General features: G+C 46.1%; 1 protein-coding gene across 2 annotated transcripts in view; it reads right to left on the bottom strand.

Annotated features, from left to right (window-relative positions):
- LOC146859091 (myeloperoxidase-like) overlaps nt 1–23,879 on the bottom strand; it is a 122,120-nt gene that overhangs the window by 21,054 nt on the left and 77,187 nt on the right. For both annotated transcript variants that reach the window (XM_085649744.1, XM_085649743.1), the window contains exons 9-10: nt 18,973–19,133; nt 16,843–17,101 (exon numbers count right to left, since the gene is read on the bottom strand). In XM_085649744.1, the coding sequence (XP_085505870.1) occupies nt 16,843–17,101; nt 18,973–19,133 (420 nt within the window). The remainder of the gene's footprint in view (nt 1–16,842; nt 17,102–18,972; nt 19,134–23,879) is intronic.

The following is a 23,879-nucleotide window of genomic DNA, read 5'->3' as shown; positions in this document are numbered from 1 at the left end:
GAAATTAGGTACACTTTGTAGTCTCCCCCCCCCCCCCCAATATGGTTTATTGAAAATCTTTAGCTATAAGATCAATCAATTATATAAAAGATCCTACTGAAAATAAGAAAAGAATGAATTTCTCAGTGCAGTCAGAATACAAGCTTACAGGATGGCATGGGTTGCAATGTGTGAATATAAGCTTACATTTAGTGAGGAATAGGGGCACATGTCCTCCACAGATGGTATTTGTTTAAAATGGTAAATAAGAGTTTAGTATCAGGTTTGCAAAGATTTGTAGGGTTCGAGTCACTTTGATGCAGATCAGATGCAATAATCCTTTTTTGCCGTTTGCAAAGCAGAAAGGTGTTTGCGTTGCATTGTAAAAACAAATTACCACAACGCACCACATTTTACTTTGCATTATTTTGCATCAAGTAGTCATTCCATGGGTGGTGCATGGATGTTCCTATGCATCCACCTATAGATTTTGAAACAAACCCATATCTACGACTTAAACGGAACTTAAAATTGTTCTGGTCTTGAAGCCAGTTAAGCGCCATCAAGAGGGCGATGAGACCTGTCAAGTGAGGTCAAATGGTCTACCAAAAAATAGACCTGCAGAATACTGGATGACCTGAAGTTTAGCCAACAGAACCTGGAGGCTTAAGTCGAACAAACTGACATGTTCCTGAACCTATGGAGGCAGTTACTGCATAGACCCAGCACCTCTAAGCAAGAAGAATTAGAACCGGTAAAAAAAAAAAACCCACAAAAGAGGCAGAGACCGGTTTTACTTGAATTGCCATGGGACAGAACTGTTCAGTCCTAGAGGCGAGATTGCGGACAGATTTAATGGGCTGGTTTCATATCTGAGCCAGAAGGTGTAGCTCGAGGTCTGCTTTAAATGCACCCAACAAACCATGCAAAACTGTCAGTGCTAAGGGGTGAGGCAACTGTAGCGTTACAAGAGTAATGCTGGACTCTTGTTTATTGAAGGTCAGACAATCACTTCAACAGCAGGCGCAGTACTACGAAAGCAAACAAGACTTTTTCAAGTCAAGTAATCAGGTTGCACATGAACTGTGGATAGGTGGGTCTCTTTAGGTCAATCCTATTTACCCATCTTGCCTCAGGTGCCTCACTATGCTTACATTCCAGACCCCAAAGATTACATTTCAAAGTGTTTTAAACAGGATATAAAAAAGGTAGCAGTGAATGGGTTATTTAAATATAAGCAATTCAGTATTTTCCAGTTTCATAGTTCTCCTACTGTGGAGGGAGTAATGCAGTCTTTGTAGTTAGAAAGCAACGCATGAAAGTTTTTGGGCTACTTTAGGTTTATAGTGTTGCTCGATTCTCTGGCTTTGCCTAGTGGATGAACTCATGGTGTACCCTGAATCCCTGAGGCTGCTACAATGGGTCTCCGCAGGAAGCACATTATGATGTTCTGTAGATATTTAAGCTTACCCAGGAGAATGTACATCATCCCTCGACTGAATTTTAAGCAAGATGGACCTACATTTATGTTTCTCCAGCTCCTATCCAGTGAAAACATTAAATTGTGTCCTTTAAGCAACGCTGTAAGATCAAGGTTGTAGTATACATCTCTCATTTTCCTTATTCAGTTATAACCCCAACCATAAAAGATTATTTCCTATAATGTTCTCCATTAATAAACGTGTTTCTTGTTCTCAATGACATAATGGGGCTGATTACGTTGCGATTCAGAAGGCTTCGACCATCCTTAATGCGCTAGGGAGATTAGTTTCCAACCGCCTCATTACAATGGAGGCAGTCAGAAAGGAATCCAACCGGTCATTCCGTCTGGCTTCTGGCAGGGTCAGAGCTCCGTCCACCAGTCAGAATGCATCAAGTAATCAAAGGTGAGCCTTTCTGCCCTGAAGATTACGAGGACTGTTTCCGACATGGTTTCCATGCCGGCCTGGAAACCATGTCAGAACGAGTCTTTGGGGGCCGGTGCAGGGCCCCTTTGGGTGCAAGGCCTCTGGTTGTAGGCTGAAGGGGCACCTATGGTACCCCTCCCCCCTCCCCCTGTAGATTACTGCACCATGTGGAAGGCACCTAGAGGTGCAGGGATAAACCACACCTCCCATTTTACAATATTAGAGAGGAAGTGAATGCTACTAAAACGCTGCAAGTTGAAAAACAAACGTGGCACATGGAAGGTACGGAGTTCCGGTTGAGTGGCCAGAGGGAAGAGAACTGAAAGCGCCCCTCAGCTGTTCAAGACAGTGCTGAGCCCCAGGCAGTTTGTGGGATTTTAAATTGGAATTTGCACAAGATGAAAGTATGCAGGGTTGGTTTAAAGAGCTGGAACTGTATGCAAACGATAAGGACAGGCTCAATTTGAAAGATTACTGTTCCGTGGCTGGGAGGTACTATACACGATATTAGATTTACCGACAGGTGTACTAGTCTGTAAAAACAGGGGAGTTGAACAGATACAACAGCAACACATTACTACGCTGCACTATGAATAGGCATTGGTTGTTTTATCATATTTTATTAGTTTCATTATAAAACAATATACATACAACTTAGGACAGTTAAATACCTGGCAAGCCCTTATTGGTGAGGATCTACTGGAAACGCAGGCTATGGGGACACCATTCATTCTCAAAAGCATGAATTAGGCAATAAGGGAGTTCCATTTTTACAATTACATTCAAAAGTGGGATAACATCTCACATGGCGTTGAATGAGACACTGGTCAGCATAGCGATAAGTCAAGGTCCAATTCTTACTCAACGTCCCAGTTGACATGCCGCGACCTCAACCCAAATGCCCTTCAAGTATCTGTACCTGCCTGCTGCGACGATGCTACATTGGCAGTGATTTGGTCCAAGGTTCCATCAGTTTTGCTTGATCGTTATGTTTGGTATGGTCCCCAGTAGTTCCTGGGGCAACTCCTAGGAGGGAGCTGTTCACTATATCAGCTTGTGTATTGTAATACAACATGTCTGCACACCACTCAGTGATACGAGGGGATGATTCCCCGCCCCCATCCACTGCAGTGCTATCCTGCACTTAGCTAGTAAGAGGCCAATGGCTAGCAACGGACGTGCTGCCTTTTCTACAGAGATCCCCACCCTAGAAGCGCCATCTTAGGGTCGGGCACCAAGTACGCACTGATAATGATAGCCAGTTCCTGACACTTTGCCCCAATAATTATGAAATACTGGGCATTGCCAAACTAAATGCCAGACTCCTGCATCTTCCACACCACATCTGCGCCAGCAGGAGTTCTCCGCTAACTTGCACTGAAACTGGCACTCAGGAGTGCAATAAGCCCAGGCAAGAACTTAGAGGACAAGTCCGTGTCTCATTGAGAGGCAGAGTGCAGAAACAATACTGCCATTCTTTGTCACTTAGGGGGTGCCCAGATCCTGCCGCCAATCCAACCAGACTAAGGACTTCAAATAGACTAGTCTCCACTAGGCTAGTGTAGAATTTAGTGATCAGCTTAAGAGATTCTTTAACCTTAATGAGGGTGGTAGGCGTCCCCCATAGCCTGCGGTTCCAGTAGATCCTCACCAATCAGGGCTAGCCAGGTATGTCTGGCTCTACAGAAATAAATAACGCTGTGCCACCTGGCTGGATGCTGTTAAGCCGCCTAGGTTACCAATGCATCATCTTTGAAGAAGTCTCCCATTGTAGTGACGCCTATGGTCTGCAGTGCCTGCCATGCCTCCACCTCCTGATCCTAGCGGGAACCAGGACCACCACTGAATGCATTTCTGGAGCATATAGGAAGGCTCCCGCTTACATATGTAGAAGTGTTTGCCAGGCCTGCACAGTGACAGCTAGGGAATCAAAAACTCGCAGTTGCCTGGAGGCCAGTTGTGTGAGCACCTGGGGCAGTGAGAAAGGTTCCACAGCAATCCCATCCAGATATAAAAAGGGGTGCATCCTGGGGACCAATTATCCAGTAGTGGGCAAATACAAAAGTATTATAAAGCTGCGAATAGTGCAAGTCAGGAGCTCCCAATGCTTCCAACTCATAGGGCAGGGTAAGTGAACCTCACTGTATGCGAGGTGGTTTACCAGCCCACACCAGTCTTATCAGCTGTGTGCGCCAGTCTTTGAACATGCGCTTTGGCAGGAGACTAGGAAGGTTTTGGAATAAAAAGATTGTGGCAGAATTATAATTTTCATGATAGATATTCTCCCCATTAGGGAGAGTGGAGACTTAATCCATTTATCTATGTTTTCCATTAATTGTGGTGCGGCCCTACCAGAGTTTTCCTTGATCACTACTGCGGAATCTGTGTGGAATTGAATGCCCAGGTATTGGACTGCCTCTGTGGTCCAACGCAAAGGAAACTCCATGGACAGCTCCAGTGTTGGACGTAAAAGGGGAATATCTGCAGCCCAAGTGACCCCCCTCACACCCTACCCCACCTGTACCACAGTACTGGGAATAAGTTTACTTCTGGGTCATGAATAGAGCAAAAGGTCATCCGCATACGTAGACGCTGAACTCCGTTCTCTGCATGTGTGATACTCTTGGATAGCACAGGCTCGTGGCTCAGCGACTATCGCGTACAATAGGGGAGACAGGGGGCAGACCGGTTGTGTTCCATGTGTAATGTTGAAGGACTCCGACACCACATCCCCAATCCTCTCGTGCAGTGGGTGATGCATATAGGACAGACCAAGCGGAGGAACATATTCCCAACCCCCATCTTGCAGAGCACCGTGAACATAAAACCCCACTAGAGTCGAAGACTTTCTTTGAGTCGAGAAAAACTGCTGCCGCTTTAATTTCTGGGTCCAATCTCTGTAGAATACCAAACAGTTCTCAAACTTTGCTACAGGTTATGACTACGGACAAACCCTACCTGTCGGATGATACCTGGTAATAGAGCCAATCTATTAGCTAGGATTTTAGTGTAGACCTTGGCATCAACATTAAGGATAGGGGCCTATAGGAGGAGCAATTGCTAGGCGATTTATCCGGCTTTAACAATTACTGTAACAGCTTCACACAAAGGTGGCATGACACCAGACTGCCATCTCTTCATAGAGCATTTTAAGATAATGGATAAATAGATCTTGGAATTCCTTATAGAAGGCCACCGTGACAGTCCGCTCCCGGGGCCTTTCCAGCTGGCATTCCACTAAACACTTCTCATATCAGTGGTTAGCGGTGCCATCAGATGTTCCCTATGCTCAGTCACGAGCCACGGCATCTTAATAAACATGTATTCCTCTAGAGCCTCCGTCTGTTGGTTTGGGAGGTGTACAGTTTGTTAGTAAGAAAGTGAGCTGTCATTTCCTCAGGGGTATGTAGGGGACTCCCACTATCGTCCATCATACCGACCATATTCATTCCCTCTTGGGTCTCAATGACCCAGCTAGTGTGGCGCCTGGCCGATCCAGCTCCCTGTAGCAGCACACCATGACATTTCCCTGTATGCTGAATTTCTTCATTGGCAGTTTCTTGGAACTCTACCAGTTTGTGCGAGACCTACAGTAATTTGAAAACACCCGCCCCGTTCAAGCCTTGTTCCAGATTACCCATTTCCCGTTCTAGCCCCTCTAATCTATTTAGATTAAAGAGCAGCATACCTGCATGTGTGGAGATCACAACCCCCCTGACAAATCCCTTGAATGTTTCCCAAACCGTGCCAAATGATTGTACTGAACCTACTGTCAGTGAAGAAGCCTTCTACTGCTGTTGCTAACCCCAATTTGAATGCTGTATCAAACAGCAAGTAAGGTGGGAAATGCCATGTAAATGCCGGGATTCATGGCACTGTATTGCAATGCATGCCAGACAGGTAAGTGATCAGAATAAGTTTGTGGAAGGTGTGCGCATGCCATCTCTAGAATCCAACCTTCCAGATAGTAACTGAAAATCTAGTCGGGAGCGAGTGTCGTGGACAGAAGAGCAGGGTGTGTAACCTCCACAGGGGCTCGGTCTCCAAATGTCTATGAGGCCCTCTGCACGCATTATGCCCTGCAAGGCTATCGCAGCCACCGCTGGGTGCCTAGACCAGTCTATATTTGGGTCTAAGATGCAATTGAAATCGCCTCCCCATACCTGCGGAACACCCCTCCATTGCACTAGTTTGGCCTCCAGTGAAGCGTAGAGCAGGGGGGGTGAAAAAAAACCCCAAACAGTAGTTTGGGCCATACATGCCCACTAAGAGGAATTTCAAATCACCTCATTGACAGGGCCGCTGCAAACCTCCCCTGTGGATCTTTGATTAGGCCCATCATCTCTACCCCTTCCTGTCTATACCTCTCATGCCAGAGGGATACTAATCTGGATAGTCTACTGAGTAGCATATCCCCCGCAGTCTGCATTGGACAGCCCCACTGTGCTCTGCAGTAAGAGGAGTCTCTTGCAGAGTTGCAAATATGGAGTATCTCCTTAAGTAGGCACAACTCTAACCTTGGTTTATCATTTAACCTGCGCACATTCCAAATCATGAGCTGGAGACTCTGCGCATTCTCTCCCTCTGGGGCCTTGAGATAGTTACCCACTGTTGAATGAATTCCAATGCCTGTGGTATGTACTGTAATAAACAGCTGTGGTGGTTTTATCTTTACATACCCATTAGACAACAGGGAGGGCGAGAGTCATGATATGGAACAGGATGGGCTTAAAAACCTTATAGAAAATGAGACAGTGTCTTCACCGCACTCCTGGAGGATACACACCTCAGTGCTCTATAACATGACAAACTGGTGAAGAAATGGATATGGGGGGGGGGGGGGGGGGGTGAACTTTACTTTGTACGGACCCGCTTCAGAAAAACTCTAGTACAGAACCCGGAGTGCCACTTACCCTTTGCCTGGTCAATGACGATGTTCCTTGCATCCTAGACAAGCATTCCTTTCCTTGATACGTAAAGCTACAATAATTGTGCAACATTGTGTGGAGGAAGGGTCCTCCTTAAAACAGATGCTGCCACCAGGACTTATCAGTTGAGACAAGCTCGGCCAGGTGTCTCCAACCATCGATTGCGAGCTCCCAGACACCCGAGTAGCTTACAGCCTTGAGTGGATTTTTAAAATAATCACAAGGTTAAATTTTCCTTTAAAAATTAAGTAAAGGCTGTGTTCATTTTACATTAATTTTAATCAGGCTGCAGATTGCAGTGGGCAGTCTGTGTATCCCGGGCTGGGGCTCAGAGGGGAACAACTTAAGCACAGAGTTATTTAACTTAAAATAAATTGTGATCTCAATATTGGAGATGTGAACAAAATGATGTTCCCGAATGCTTTTAAATTGGAGAAAATTAAAATGATAAATAACCTTAATGATAGTGTTAACCCTTCATTTTAATTACACCCCCCCCCCCCCCCCCTATTTCAAACTGTTCCACTTATGGCACGGCGTCTACTAGCTACTGGGAGCAAGTGGCCTGCTGTTTGTAGGTGTAACTGAAAAATATGGCCATTTTTGTAACGCGACAGATTTAAAATGCAGAATAATGATCCATATTATGAAATGTTTAGCAGAACATTCCTGCACTTTAAATTTCTCCCATTTAAAAATAAATAAGGCATATGCTACTTACCAGTATGCATCTGTTCTTGGCATGTAGAGCTGCAGATCTACACACTTGTGCATAGATTGCCATCTGGTGTTGGGCCCGGATGTTTGCAGTTTTTCCTCTTGGAAAGTCTTTGGACGTCACGAGGTCGGTGACTCCTCCTTTGGATCGTATTGTGCATGGGCTTCGGCTCCATCCTCAGATTGTTTTTCACCAGCAGGGAAAGATGGAGCGTAGTAATAACAGTGAAGATGCCCATGTGTGTTATATCTAAATAGGAAACTGGAACAGATAAGGCAGTAGGGGAGGCGGGTGGGCGTGTGTAGATCTGCAGCTCCACATGCCAAGAACAGATGCATACCCGTAAGTAGCATATTCCATTTGAGGCATATGAGCTGCAGATTACACACTTGTGCATAGATTATATAGCAGTACCCATCCTTAGCGGCAACCACCCGTATCTGTTGCAGTGGTTTAAACTAATGTTCAGAGTACAGCCTGGCCCACACTAGCCTGTTTAGTTTGCAAATCTAAATAGATTAGTGCGGTGTTGACCATGTAGCTGCTCTGCAGATATCCAATGGGATGTTCCCTAAAAATGCCATTGAAGCCCCTATTTGACGTTTAGAGTGGGCTTTAAGGGGAACGGATAGCGTTAGTTTTGCTCTGTGGTAGCAAATCTGAATGCATTTGACAATCCACCTAGCTATGCCAGACTTGGAGATAGGGGTTGCCTTTGGGTGGTGGTGAGAAAGACAGTGGTTTGGTCTTATGAAATGGTTGTGTTCTCTATGTAGAGTAGGGCTCATTTGACATCTAATGTGTCAATCGCTCTTTCTGCAACCATCTGTAGTTGCGAAAAGACGGATTGTTTTAGGTGAAAGGGAGAAATAACTTTAGGGAGGAATTTTGGGTTGGTACAGAGAACAACCTTGTTCTGGTGCATTTGGAGAAAAGGTTCTTGAATGGCAAGTGCTTGTATCTCACTGACCCATCTGAGGGAAGTGATGGCTACAAGAAAAGCCGTTTTCCAGGTTAGGAATTGAAGTTCACATTTGTGTATAGGTTCGAAGGGAGGTCCCATTAGTCTGGTGTGAACGATATTTAAGTTCCACCCAGGTGAGTGTGGCATTATTCTTTAAGGCCTTCCATGAAGGCTTTAATGGCAGGTACTCTAAAGAGGGATAGATGTTGCCTGTTTTGTAGATAAGCTGCTATGGCTGCAAGGTGCAGCCTAATGGACGTATAGGCTAGATTGCATCTTTGTAGATTTATTAAATAGCCTGTGATGTGTTGAATGGACACATCTAGGGGATTGATGGTATTGTTGTGACAATAGACAAAATGTTTCCACTTGGCCACGTAGCATGCTCTAGTGGTGGGTCGCCTAGCTTCTTAGATGACGGTCATACAGTCAGAGGGAAGATTTAGGTAACCCAATTCTAGGATTTCAGGAGCCAGATCGCAAGGTTGAGCTGAGCTGGGTCCGGGTGCCTGATCTCTCCATGGTTCTGGGTTAAGAGGTGTGGAGAGAGAGGTGTAATTTTTGGTGCGGTACTACAGATAGTTCCAGCAGTGTGGTGTACCATGGTTGTCTGGCCCAAGTTGGGGCTACTAGGATTAGTGTGAGGGAGTGTTGTAGTTTGCGCACCACTAGTGGAATGAGTGGGAGAGGTGGAAAGCGTATGCAAATCTGCCTGACCATTCATCCATATCCACACCCCTTGTCCAAAGGCAATGCGATATCTGGCGGCGAAGCTTGGGCATTTGGAGTTTGTGGGTGGCGAAGAAGTCTGTGTGGATGCCCCCACATTTGAAAGTACGGGTGAAGAACTTGTGGGTGGAGTTCCCACTCGTGGAGTTGTGTTGGTCTGCTGAGCAGATCTGCTATGGTGTGGACTACTGGTTCATGTTGGGCTAGGAGAAAGATTTTCTGGGGTATGGCCCGTCTCCATGTGCTCTGTGCTAGCTGAGAGCTGTGGAGAGTGCGTGCCGCCTTGTTTTTGTATATAGTACATGGCTGTCATGTGGTCTGTGTGGACTAGGACTGCCTTGCCTGAAATCTGTATTTGAAAAGATTAGGGCTAAAAATATGGCTAGTAACTCCAGATGGTTGATGGGGAGTAACTTTGAGGTGTCCATCTGTCCTGCATGATGTGATAGGTGAGGGGCCACCCCAGCCGGAGAGCGATGCGTCCGTTATCAGTATTTGAGGGACGGGGTCCAGGATCGGTTGACCTTTGGAAAGGTTTGTGGTGGTCCACCACAGCAGAGAGCGATGGGTACAACCGCCTACCAAGACCAGATCTGTTAATTGACCTTTGGCCTGGTTCCATTGGCACACTAAGCACCCGGAGAGGACGCATCTGGAGTCTTGCGTGAGGTACTATGGATATGCAAGAGGCCATCATCCCTATTAGGGGCACAACCACCCAAGCTGGAAGAGTGTTGTGCCATAAATTTTGCACGTAGAGCCTGAATGCTTGCAATCCTGGCAGGACTGGGGTAGGCTCGCGCTTTTGAGGTGTTTATGGTGGCACTGAGGTATTGTTTTATGTAGGATGGTTGTAGATGGGACTTTGCGTGGTTTACTGTGAAGCCCAGTTGGTGAAGTAGCTGGATAGTGGCATGCTTGTGTTATACACCCTGGTTGTATGAACTGGCTTTTATTAGCCAGTCATCTAGGTATGGGAAGACATGGATGTGTTGTCTCCTCAGGTGTGCTGCCACTAGTGCTAGGCACTTGGTGAATACTCGTGGTGCTGTTGTGACTCCGAATGGGAGTACTTTGAATTGGTAGTCTTGGTTGTCCACTACAAATCTGAGTAACTTCCTGTGAGCGTTGTGCACAGGAAAGTGGAAATGAGCGTCTTTTAGGTCTAAAGTGGTCAGGAAGTCGTTTTGGGAGAGCAGTGGAAGTACCTGATGAAGTGTTACCATGTGAAAATAGTCTGAGTGTATGTGTTTAGGGGCTGGAGGTCTAGGATGGGCCGTAGAGTAGAGTCCCTTTTTGGTATGAGAAAATATAGGGCGCAAACCCCCATACTTCGTTGGTTGGTAGGAATTTGTTCCATCGCCCCTTTTTGTAGGAGGGAAATTGCCTCCTGCTTCAGTAATGTTAAATGTTCCTGTGACTTCGGGTGTTGTCTGGGTGGAATGTTTTGGGGGGGTAGATTAGTTCTAGGTAGTAGCCTGACCGAATTATTGGTGTCTGAGGTGATGAGTCTGCCCCCGACCAGAGTGGGATGGTCGGGGGGGGGGGGGGGGGGGGGGGGGGGGGGGGAGGGGGGGGGGAGGGGCGGGGGGGCGGAGTCTTTGGGTAGGTGTGGAGGCAGAGTGGGCTGTGTTGGTCTTGCCTCTGCCTTGATTATTGTTGCCCCTGTAGCCGCCTCTTTAGTAACCCCTTGTGAAGGTGGATTAGGTACGGGCTTTATATGAAGCGGTATCAGAGGAGTAGCCTCTGGATGTGCTCCGAAAGGAAGAACGGCGAAAGGAATGCCTGGGAGGGTGTGATTGCTCCCATAGATTGCCGTGCCAGTGTCTTTTCTCATCTTTTCTAGGGCCTCATCTATTTTTGGGCTGAACAGACTTTCCTGGTCAAAGGGATGGAAGCTTGTACTTCTGGTCTAAATCCTGAGATCCATAGCCAGGCATGGCGACGGAGGAGGACGCTAGTATTGATGGCCCTGGAGGCAGAGACGGCTGCATCTAGGGCACAACGGATGGAGGTATTAGTGATTGTTTTGCCCTCCTGAATTAACTAGTTTGCCTTATTTTTGTATTTGTCAGGGAGGTGTTGCATTATGGCTTCTAGTTCGTCATAATGGGCCTGGTCATATCTTGCTAGTAGCGCTTGTGTATTAGCGATACGCCATATGTTGGCAGCTTGTGACGCAGTGTGCTTGCTGGGCGCGTCCAAGAGTTTTGACTGTCAGGTGGTGGTGCTTCGCCGGACGCCTGGGAGTTGGCCCCCTTTCGTGCTGGGGACACTACCAGGGAATCTAGCGGTGCTGGCCCTCTGATGTAGGAGGGATCTGTAGGGGCAGCTTTGTATTCTCTCAATGCGCAGGTTGACGACCCTGGCTCTGACTGGGTCTTTAAAGACCTCCGGCGCATGTTTTATAACTCCTTTGAGCATGGCAGTATGGAGGTGGCCCTATGCATGGTGTCGACAGTATTGAGGAGGAAATCTTCCTCGGGGTCGGCATGGAGATCTACCCCATGATAGTGTGCAGCCCTTTGGAGTAAGTGGTTGAACCCCAATGAGTCTTCTGGTGGGGATGGTCTCGAAGGATAGAGATAATCTTGTGGGACGTTAGGGATGGCAGGGATGTTAGTCGTCCCATGGGTCTGGGAAGCCTGTGGGACTAGGGTCCCCTGTAGGTAAGTCATGGGGCACGTCCCCTATGTCATCATGATCATGTGTTGGGGAATGGAGGGGGTGGTGGAGGAGGGGGAAGAAGGAGGGGGGAAAGGTATTCTGAAAGGTGAGGTAGCAGAGTCCTTCCTCTTTGGAGGTGGAGCAGGTTTTTCCAGCTGTCTTTGATGCTGAGCATCAAATGTCTGGTTTTGGGATCCTTGGTCAATGTCTTTTGCAATGGATCCGGTGTAAAGGGTTCTTCTGAAGGTGGTTTATCTGTCGGCGCCGAAGGCATCGGGCTGTTGGTTTTCTGGCTTTAGTGTCCTGTTTGGAACTATGCGGCTTGGAAAGGGCTTTGTTTGGGCGGTGCCGAGGAGGGTTTTGGCTTAAAGATCGGTGCTGGTGGCCTCCTGGTGTGCTTTTGTCGGTTCCGGGGATGGTGTCGGTACCAAGGAGCTGGGTTTCGGCACCGAGTGTTACGGTATGGAGCTCGGTGCCAAGGAGGCCATTTTCTTTTTCGGTGTGGGTGCGGAGGAGGAATGTTTGTCAGCACTGACTGTGGGCTGGCTAGAAACCTTTTTTGGTGCTGGCGAGGGTGTGGGGGCAAATTGGTACTCACAACCCTCTGTGCCAGAGTGATGTCCTCCACATCTGAATCGTCGGCTTCGGAGGCGCTGACGAGGCACTCAGTGTGGTGTTCTTCTGGAGTGTCGACGCCCTCTCCAATAGGTCATCTGGAATTGCAGTCTACGTGTGCCATGGTTCTTGCCCTTCAGTCTCGAATAGTTTTCTTGGCCCGGAAGGACTTGCACGCCCGACAGTCTCAAGCCTAGTGTTCAGGGGAGAGGCAGAGCCCATGCGCAATACGATCCAAAGGAGGAGTCACCGACCTTGTGACTGCCAAAGACTTTCCAAGAGGAAAAACTGCTAACATCCGGGCCCAACACCAGAGGGCGATCTATGAACAAGTGTGTAATCTGCAGCTCATATGCCTCAAACATTGAGTTTTACTAGTAACAGTGCCACCATGGCAAAAGTGTCCTGTGCTACAAGTACATACGACACAGGCGGTCAGTCACACACATGTTAATACATCCCCAAAGTCCACACTCCCCAACATATGGCAACCCTGTTGTAGTACCCTAGTCAAAGAAGTTTGTTCAAACCATAGTATCTGGCTCTATGGACATTAGGCTTAAAGTCAATGAAGCTAGGCGTGGGGGTGTCTGACATCAATGCACAAGTTGTTTAACCTTCAGAAGCTCACGATGATTTTCCAAGATCAGAAGTAGCTTTCTCTACAGAAAAGGTTGGAGACCCCTGCAATAGGCAGACAGAACTTAGCAGACGTGTCGTTGGAACATCTCCCCCAAGAAAAGATAAATACTGAGGTCAGCTGTGCGGGCGAAAGGTATTTGTGACGTCTTTGCTTGCAGATCACTGCTCTGACACCTATTACCTGTATAGACTGTTGGTGGACCATTCTCCACATTGCCTCTTGTACACCTGGTATAATAAGTGTTGAACTGAAAGTTAAGGGTGGAGGTCATATAAGATGTGAATTTCCGTGAAGACACCAGACACTTGATGAATATTTTACAATTGGGGCAGAGCCTCTAACAGTAGTACTTTCATTGTATTCTACTCAATTGCTTTGACGGCATATATAGGAAAGTGTAAGCAAATATCTGTAGGTACATAAATGAGACCAAGAGGAAGACTACCGCCCTGGAGAAAGAAGTAGTGCAAAGACTATTTACATGAGCACCTGAAAAATGGCATTGATTATTTCACAAAACTGGCCAAGTTTTCATTCATAACATTCCAACTGACCAAGCAGGAAAATACCCTCCCAGACCTTCCACCCTGTACACCAAGAGAAAGCAAAGTGATCAGTCCTAATCCTGATCATAGAGAGTGGCAAGTTATACAAAGAGGAATAAAGTTAAAGTTCCATCATTAGCTGATAGCCTACACAGGAGAGAATGAAACTTGGGTAGACTGGGTATAGATCTACCCCCAGTGGATTTATCAGGCATACATCGGATTGTTATCGGATAAACTATCAGATACATGTCAAAACTAACGTGGAGCAGCCTCCCTGACCCCATGAAGGAGGCTTCCACTAGCATGGACCTGAAGCCTGGGAAAGACCATTGCATTATAGGTCACATACTGCTGTTGATAGTCTCAGTTGACTCTTGAATTCTGAGTGGGACCATTGAGAGGCAGCTATGGGGTGTGAATGCAGAACTGTTACATCTGGAACAGTGAGGGTTCATTCACAGATTAAACAAGCCATAATTTAGCAAATATGCAATGCTTTCTACACATGTCCAAAGAGGACTACTCTAGATCTAGAGAAGGTGTTTGATACAGTAGATTGGTACTTTGTGTTTTGGGTAATTGAGGTAGACCAATTCAGCCCCACTGTTTTGAAATGGATATAAATTACTACATACAAACCACTAGCATTGGCCCAAATGGACTGGATTGACTTTAAGAGTGGACATTGGAGCAAGGTACACACCAAGGATGTCTCATCGCCTTTTCTTTAGCACCTGTAATGGAACGGTTAGCCTATGTTTGGGGGCAGTGAGGTGGGGCAGTGGAGGATTGAGTAAGACCTCCCTACCCATTATCTCACAATATGCCAATGATATATTGATTTTCTTGAACGATCTAGCTCTGCAGGTTCTCTGAATGCTCCATATACTTATATATTCAGCAACAACCCTCGCGTGCACACCAGTTGGCATAAGACTAAATTATGTACTCTGGGCACGGGGCACACAGGTAAGCTTACCATTAATTGGGTCTCCTGTGGCAAAACACTGTTTAAATACTTGGGCATCACATTATTGCAAGACTGGGAATACTGCATTGAAGCAAAAAAGGGTCGAGTAATTCTGAGACTCAAACCTTGGTGACATTCTGGTCAAAATTCCCCATCCTTGTCGGGTAGGGCGGCTTTGAAGATTGTGGTACTGTCTACATGCTCGTATGCATGTCAAGAAGTTTACTGTTCCCTAGGAAAACATTCCAAAAGCTGAATAGTATTCTTGCAACACCTTGGCTGGGAAAGCGCCACATAATAAAACTGGGCACCCTGAACCTGTCCCATGAGTCAGAGCCCAAGTACGCATGATATGGACAATTTACACATTTGAAACTGGTTGTTCAGATTAGTCATCAAGAGAACACTGCGTTCTGACCTAGTCCCATTGTGGAGGCCTCAAGAGTTCTGCATGCTCTACAAGGAGATAAGGGCAGCGTAAAGTACCAAAGGTGACACAAAGTGGGAACTTTTATAGTGGGGTACTGGTATTCAGCTTGGCTACTGTAGGGGTGCAGGGGTGCAGTCCGGTCATTTCCACTTCTACTCAAGATTGTCAAAACACCCACCAAATTAAAGGCGATTTCCAGATCACCACCAGAATCTAGCATCCTAAAGACCTTACTGACAGACTTAATGGTTGTCCTCTTGCCACACTATACAGAGCGATATAGCCTAACTGACCAAATCAGGATCTACAGATATGGGTTAAATGGGACAAGGAATACACACCGAGAGCCAGTGGTTTAGGGTGGTTGTTTTTGTAAAGTATCCAGAAACCCACGGTTTAGGCTCAACCACATTAGAAGCCATTTCAACCCACAGAGCTACATACAAAATACTCGGTGACAAGATGGTTCCCCAGAGGTCATGGGAGTGGACAGACCTACTCCACATGGCTTGGTCATGAAGACGGATCTAGATTCTTTGGAATGGGGTCATCCAGCTTTAGAGGACTAATGGAGAACTAGTTCAATTAACTAGACACATTCTGGGTCTACACCCATACCCTAGAATAATGCACGCAGTTATGCTTGATGAATCCAGGATAAATTCTTACTAAAATGTGAATAGTGATCCTTTGGAAACAAGCTAGGGGACTGAGATTTGAGGAGTGTCAGAAGCATGTTAGTGAGTAGTCATTAGTAGGTAAATGTTCATGATTACAGTAAGCACAGACCCCCCCCCGGTGGGAGTAAACTTAGAGACATGGAAAGATTTTCATGAATACTTGGACCCGCTTAGCAAGGATAATGTAGTTAGTTGGGAATCCTAAATAGCGGGCGCTTGAGTTACGCATTTACCTAAACATCTGATGTACTGACTGAATCCTTGATTATATGCAAAGAATGTCTGGCACTTATGTAAAGCTTTTCTGTTGCAGATGACCTGTGGCAAGATTTAGAACTTTTCCTAAACTATGACAATCTCAATTAAAAAACATAGTAAATCTACTCTTCCATACAGGCTCACCTTTATGATAGGTTACACTGTTAGTAATTGTTATTCCAGACATATTCAGGTAAATAATACTCAATATTTTGACATTCTATCAGGAGGGTGCATTTTTGGGAGTACAGGTCTGGTGGACTTTGCACCAATATCTTTCTAGGATGGTGGTATTTTAACATGGATTCTGGAAATGTACCCCACAAAAGTGAGGCAAGGAGTCAGTGTCCACACGCTCTAGCATTCAGGTGAATTTCCATGAATGTTCAGTTTAATTAGCTTTTCACGACAGTTAACCAGCCTTTGACAGAGCAATCCTTCATGATGCTGGCTCTGCAACACTTAAGGCATCGGATCTGTCAGAAAGGGTGCTGAACAATGACCATTTTGATGGGAGTTAGCTTGGCTGGCTCAGTGTTATTCCTTCGGCCCGTTTGTTTAGCAGCCTCAGTTCGACAGTGCTGTGCCTCCACTACAGTTTGTCAACATTACTAAGCTGGTAATGACTTATCAATTGGTGTAGTCCAGACAGAAGAACACTGTCTGCTCATGACTCCATGGACATATGTTGGGCAAACTTCCAGTAGATTCTCATTGCAACCCTCTGTCCCCTACATCCTTGTAGTATGCTCTGCATGTGGAGTTGTTTGTGCTGTTTTGGCAAGAAAGATGGGGTACATTCTTACCTTCCCTTATGATCCTCCAGGTGTTGAAGAAAGTCAAGTGGAGTGGAACTTCAGAAGCTGCCCCAGTCAGCGGACGATAGCCATCCTCCAGGCGGTATATCGTGGGCTGGATGGAGGTATGAGCATAGCGGAAGGCGATGGTGAACACGTTTGCTACTCGTGGGTCCACTGACTCATTGTATCCCCGGTAGGTACCAATAATTCGTGCAGCTGCTTCATAGCCCAGCAAAAGTTGGATGTAATCTTTGTAGGTGATTTTCTAAAAGAAAAAACCAAACATTACAAGGACCTTTTAAATTAAAAAGCAAATTGGGGATGCAAGGGTTTTACCAGAGACTGCATTGTGCCTACAGTGTTACAGAAATATGCACAGAAAGACTAGATTGGTCTGGTGATCTTGGTCTGCATAAATATAGAAAGGTGCAGTGGTAGTTTATGCATCAGGGTAGCTATGACAGACCTCTTTAGGCCTATGGTACAGAGTTAGTGCCTAGGTTGACAGCCACTGCTGTCCAATGAGGACAGGCTAATGCGAGATTTAACATTTGTGGTCTTACGATCTGGCATGCTTTCTGCACTCACAAGGATACACAGTATAGTGTCACTAGCACAAGTTTACTCTCATGGTCACACTGCAGCATCACCATGACAGGTTCACTAACATTATTACACAGTATCACTAGCACACGAATACTCACTATTACAGAGTACAGCGTCAACAGCACAGTGTAATCACTGTTCAACAGCATTCGATACCTCACGGTTACATAATACAGTATCATGAGCACAAGATCACCTTCACTGCTACACAATCCAGGACTGCATCTCAAGCACAGAACCACTCACTGACACAGATTACTCTGAAAATTAGTCAGTACAGTATCACCAGTAGGTAATCATTCTTGTAAACCATAGTTTCACCAGCAATGGATCACTGTTACAAAGTACTCAGTGCTTCATAGCGTGAAGTTTACCATGCACTGTTTCACTAACATTACCAAGTACAGTGTACTCAATACTAGATCACTCCCATTGTTGCAAGTGTTTGTACGAGGTGGCTTCCACCTCGGTGGAAAAGATTTAGTTCAGTCTTTGGAGTCACAAATAAATAGGATCGCCCAACCAAGAAAGCTACAGTTCAGGCTATAAAGGTTGTTGTAGTATGGTTTAGCTTTCCATGTTGGTCCGTCCTGCTTTCATGCAATTACAAATTACATTTAACCACGATACAAAATGCACCAGTCAATACATAAAATGCTTCCATTCTTCTCCCTCACACCCCTGCAGAAATAACTTCAGTCAAATCATACTGTGAAATCTGCTGAGGTTGACACTAATGCAAAAAGAACAATTGATGGGCAAAATGTAGAGCAAGGTCATACATTCACCCCAGTACAGAGATCTGGGTCTAAACCTATAATTTTTGCTCACCAAGCCATTCCAGTTTGGACCCAGCCATATGCAAATCAGTCTTGACCCTGTGCCCAAGGGGAACAGTCCAGCCTGAACTGCCAGGCCCTCCCTGGACTGGAAACAAGCATCGTAGGACTGGTTCGGGGTTTCACCCCTCTTCAGCCAGGATAGCTTGACTCAAGGCATGGAGAGCACGGGACATGTCTGGGTATACCCGTCCCAGTCGGGGTGACAAATGCAAAAACAATTGATAGATAAAGTGCAGAACAGTGTCATACATTCACCCCAGTACAGAGATCTGGGCCTAAATCCATTGTTTTTTGCTCACCATGCCATGTCGGAACTGAGGTCATGAAGTGAGCTAAAGAATGATGGATTTAACCTAGATATGACTGGGGGTGAGGGGCTGGAAGGTTTCAGCGCTCTGTCCCATCTCCTTTTGCGAGGTTGACAAAAGCTGGTGCAGCCAACATTGGGGGTCAGTGTCTAGACTGTACAAAGTATCTTAAAATCCTTCCCTGGTGGGGACTGGCAATGTGGGTACATAAACCTGCCTGCCACTATTAGGCCCATTCAGGCCATGGAATTTAATCAGAAGTTCTGTGCCAATTTAAGGCACATTAAATACGCCACGCTCGTATAGAAGGATTGATTTTGGGGTAAACCACGCAAATGCAACAGGGTTTCAAATTTAGTCAAATGTGATATTTGGAATACCTGGAGAATGCCTCCTACAATCTTTCTGGCTTCCTGGTAGAGCGTTTCTCCAGTCCATCGAGGGTTTATCTGCTGCAGCTCCCTGGCCACACGGTTGTGTTCTCGCATGAAAAGTGTGTGGAAGGCTGCGAGGCCCGGTTGCTCACTCGTCCTGGGATCACCTTTAAAAAAAAAAAAAAAAAAAAATTTATGCACAAGATTAGCAGTCCTGTCATTTAACAGCAATTCTACAGAGCAAAGTATTATTTTCACCTCTAAGGCTGCATAGAATTCAGACTGGCCAGGTGTTGCATATAACCATCTTGTGTGGTATTCCCCCGGTTGTTGCATTGACTTTTTGGCTGGCTTTGGAAATCTGCACTTTGCCCTTGCTACCCAGTGGACAAAAATGCCAGTTTCCTCTTTCAACATATTGGCATACCTCCAATTTGCATATTTAACTTACCAAAAAGTCTGTAGTACACGGTACCCAAAGTGTATCCAGTCGCCGTTAGTTAAATGTCTCCAGTGGAATGCAGCACTCATTGTTTTACCCACTGCAGTGATTCAGGAATCCAGACCACAGGCCTACCCTGGCAAAGCAGTTTTTAAACTGCCATTTTGACCTATGAAAATAAACCCTTAGGACAAGTCTAAATCTTCATTGGAAATGCTAAGGTGTCATCCCTAAGGTAGGCCTTAGTGCCCATAAAGACAGAATGAATGTTATTTAAAATGAGGACAAAGTTTAATGTCCCACATGTCCTTACGGTAAGAAAGCCTAAACGCTATTTTAATGGCAAGCCTGGCTCCTTCCATAGAAACACTGGATTACAAACACTAATTTTGTTTTAGTAACTATAAAAATAAAAAAAAGATTCAGGACTTTAATAGTTAGACTAAATCAAAGTTAATGATAAAAAGGAATTGGGTGCCCGCTCTCGCCTAAGTTATTCGCGATGGAACCAATGGTGGCTAGACTGCGGCAACACCACACCCAGAAGGGCATTGGGTTCACAGCACGCGCCCTCTGGTTCTCCATGTATGCGGACGACATTACATTATAGGTTTGCCGTCCTCAGGATAATCTCAGTCCTCTGGTCCGCGAGATTATATGGTTTGGCAGCTACTCTGGCATACAGGTCAATTGGAACAAGTCAATCCTTTTCCCTCTCACCGATGCAACCCTTCACTTCGGAATACCCGAGTGTGGGCGTCTGGTCCCACGTGCTATTTAGGTGTCTGGTTGGGCAGGGATGTGGATGAGCTTGAGCTCTGGAGAGCCAATTTCGGGCGTGCGGTGGACTGGCTTGAATCAAAGGTGTTGCTTTGGAGTCGGCTGCCCCGATCACAATCGCCAAGATGGAATTCCTCCCAATTTTTTTTAAAACTTTTTTTTTTTTATTCCTGAACATTACTGTTCCTCACTGCTTTTTTTGCATGGTCCGCTCGCTGATCATCTCCCTCATCAGGGCTGGTAAGCAACCTAGGATCGCGTACGATGTTCTCTCCCGATGCTGTGTGGTGGTCTAGGTGCTCCGGACTTTAAACTACATGCAATGTGTGCTCAGGCCAGCTTTTTGCACTTTTGGCTTCACCACACTCCATTTCAGCCGCATGTGGCAGATCTTGCTGCCCCGTGGCCGCTCACCACTGCCCTGTTTGCCCTGGCAAAACTCCGATGTTCTGAAAGACACGGTAGAGACCTTGCAAGGGCTTGGGAGGGGCTCGGCCGCTTCTCCTTTGCTCTCTGCAAACTCAATGCAGATAGTCCGCCATCCTGCCCTTCAACCCTCCGGTATGGTTCGACATGCCACCCATTTGGGATTAAACATCGTGGCAGATCTCTATCTGGGAAAAATATGCTTTTCTCGTGCTGATTATTCCGGCGTCATGGATACTCTTTTTTTAATCCGTTATAGGCAATCTGCAGGTCATTACATTCTACATTTTCTTGGCCTCCTCCCTAGAGGACCACTCTCGAATTCTTAATGGTCTTCCCTGTGGAAATTGGCAACCAAACTTTATGCCCTCATGCTGGCAGGCACCCCTATTTGCAACGATAGTGCCCGTGTGGCATGGACCTTGGTATTAAGATCTCCCAAGCAGACTGGCTTGACTGCTGCAACCAGATGCCTGTCCCCCAACTATTGCTTTATCCACTTTAAATATTTGCGTAGCCTCTATTGCACTCCTGTTCAGTTGCACAAGCTGGTACTTATCCCCAGTCAGATGTCTGCGCTGTTCTGCAGCGACTCATCATGCCCTGTTGTGCCCCAGGGTTTGCTTACTGGCACGATGTTGGTTCTGCTATATCGGAGATTACTTACACGTCGGTCCAGCCCGACCCCAACCCCCCCGCCCCACACACACACTCGGCCTACTGTTTTGTTAAATTCTGCACAGACTGTCGCCTAATCGCTAGGCCTTTTTGTAAGTATTTAACTGTCACCTGGCAGCGGTTGGCTCCCCTGTAGGGAGGTGGGAATTGCTCCCATGAGATGGACAGGGCCTTGGGGGTGTGTGTAGGCGCTCTCCTTTCCTTGACAGGAAGGCTTTGAAAATGTGCCCAAGCACTCGGTAGACTTCAGGTTGACCTACCATGTCTAAGGTAGATGTAGCTCACACCTAGGCCAGACCCCCCCCCAGCATTGGCCCTCTAGCCAGGCTGGCACCAATCCCAACAAGAGGGAGCTGCCTCAGAACCACAGGGGAAGTGTTGGCCATAGTCACACCTTTGGATGGGCCCAGGGAGCTCTGACCAGGGTAAGAAATATTCTGCCATGTTGGATTTAGGGCAAAAGGGGTACTGTGTGGTTGCTTGTAGTAGACCACTAAGGAAGTACTACAAAAATAGGTAGGTTGGTTTGCAGACACAAGGGAAACCCAATAATGTGTAGGGACCAAGGGCAGTATTAGGTTATAAGGAACAAAGGTCCCTAAACAGAACAGAATGCACTGGAAATATGAATGCCCAGGAACCCAACAAATCAACCTTTAAAACCATCTTGATACATGAAATAAAAATAATCTTTAGGGGTAGTTACTCTCATGGGACAGTTATCAAAAACACACTGGCAAAAAAGTGAGTGACAAAAGTACACAGAATTAAAGGCAAAACTCCACAAAACAATGCTACTGCACCCATTAATACTATATAATTAGGCGGGTTAGTGTGATTAGGAGGACGTTGAGATCCACTCAAATCTAGGGACAATACAATGTTTGCCTGGACACAAATCAATACGAAAAGAACAAAAACATACAATGAGAACATTAGGAAAATTCCTCATGTATTTTACAATGGCAGTATGCCAAGGCACCACATTACCCAATGTAGTACTCCCCCTTCACCAATCAAGTTCCCACACAGTTGATATCAGGAAAACTATATAAAAGTAATTGGTCTGGAATTTGAAAAACCAGTACGAATCACTGGAACTAGCAAGCAGTATAGATACCCGATAAATTCAGCTCTGCCCACACCTCGAATTAAAGGCCTGGCTTAGCTAGGCTGTATCCACACAGCACACCGATGAGCATTGTGTTTGTGTTGTGACTTTAATTCTATGTATTGTCACTCACTTTGCATGTTTAATTCCTGTACAATTGTGCCTCCTGCCACACTTGTACAGGAATAAAACACACGCAAAGTGAGTGACAATACACAGATTTTTAGGTTGGACCTACAGCAAATGCGCTGTCTGCAAGACCTCCTGTGGTCAATTAAAGGACTTTACTCCCGCCTCCTGCTCCCGACTGGTTCAGTCCAGTGTGGCTCTTATATGCTGCCTGACTAGTTCAGATAGCAATACGTCATTTCCATTTTTCCTCACAGGAGCACCGGCCAAGTACTGTTTTTATTAGACTTGCATTGCTCTTCTGTTCTTTTTGCAGAACTCCACTGTAAGCGGCCATCACTTTGACAGTGGTCTCGCTCTGTCTCCCACAGCAGTCCCTTCTGTTTAGAGGAGTGGACGGCAGCCCAGGCTGCAGACGAGTCTGCCATTCCCTCAGCCACTTATTTTGCAACATAAATGAGGCTGCAGTCAATCTTTTTCACCTCAATTAGCTGATTCTGAAACAGGCTTTCAAACTTCGAGTTAAGTGCCGAACTATACAGTATTCAGTAGGTTGGCTCAAAGTCCTGTCAGCAGGCAGAACTCACACGGAGTATTCATCCATTCTTAGGAACATGGCACAGGCCCATTATCTCCACGGTGAACGAGGCTCGCTATGATCATCTACGTTAACCCAAGGTTTAGCTAATAACTTTAAGCGGTTGTCGTAATTGGTTGCACCTCTTTAACCTCTTCAGTGCCCATGACGAGATCGTCTCGACATGGAGCACGGTCGCGCTGTGCCCATGACGAGACTCTCGTCATGAACCCCACCCACTAAAAACACCCGGCACAGGAGGGGGAAAGGGCATGGCACAGAAGGGGTTAAACCAGCCTTGCTTCCTTTAAGCAAGGACTAGAAGTACAAGGTGCGTGTTTATCAAAACAAATAAAAGGCATTGTCATTTACAATGCCAATAAATAAACTCTTGCAAATGCGAGACATATTGCATTTCAAATGCTGGTTTTTCATGTATCAAAAGGACGTTTTAGAAGTGGATTGGATGGTTCATGGGCAATATTTACATTCCCAGTGCAGTATGTTTTTCAATTTCTGTTTAGGGTCCTTTGTTCCTTATAACAAAAATGGGAAGGGTCACTCCTGAGAACCTCTACCCCATTGCTTAGAAGTGGCTAGGAGTTGCACCCAACCACAGGCTGGTGCCAGTCATAAATATGGCATCCTCAGTACAGTCCTCAGTTCACCTCTGGGCCAGTGGAAGAACAGAGGACTGGACCTGCTGTCTGACCAGAGAGGAGACCTGAAAACTGGACTTGCTCTATCTAATGTACCCAGAACAAAGTGGA

This window comes from Triturus cristatus, chromosome 3_2 (genome assembly GCF_964204655.1).
Source record: "Triturus cristatus chromosome 3_2, aTriCri1.1, whole genome shotgun sequence".
In the NCBI taxonomy this organism is placed as follows: Eukaryota; Metazoa; Chordata; class Amphibia; order Caudata; family Salamandridae; genus Triturus; species Triturus cristatus.
Note: the sequence above shows the minus strand (reverse complement) of the source record. Positions and strands in the feature narration are given on the sequence as shown.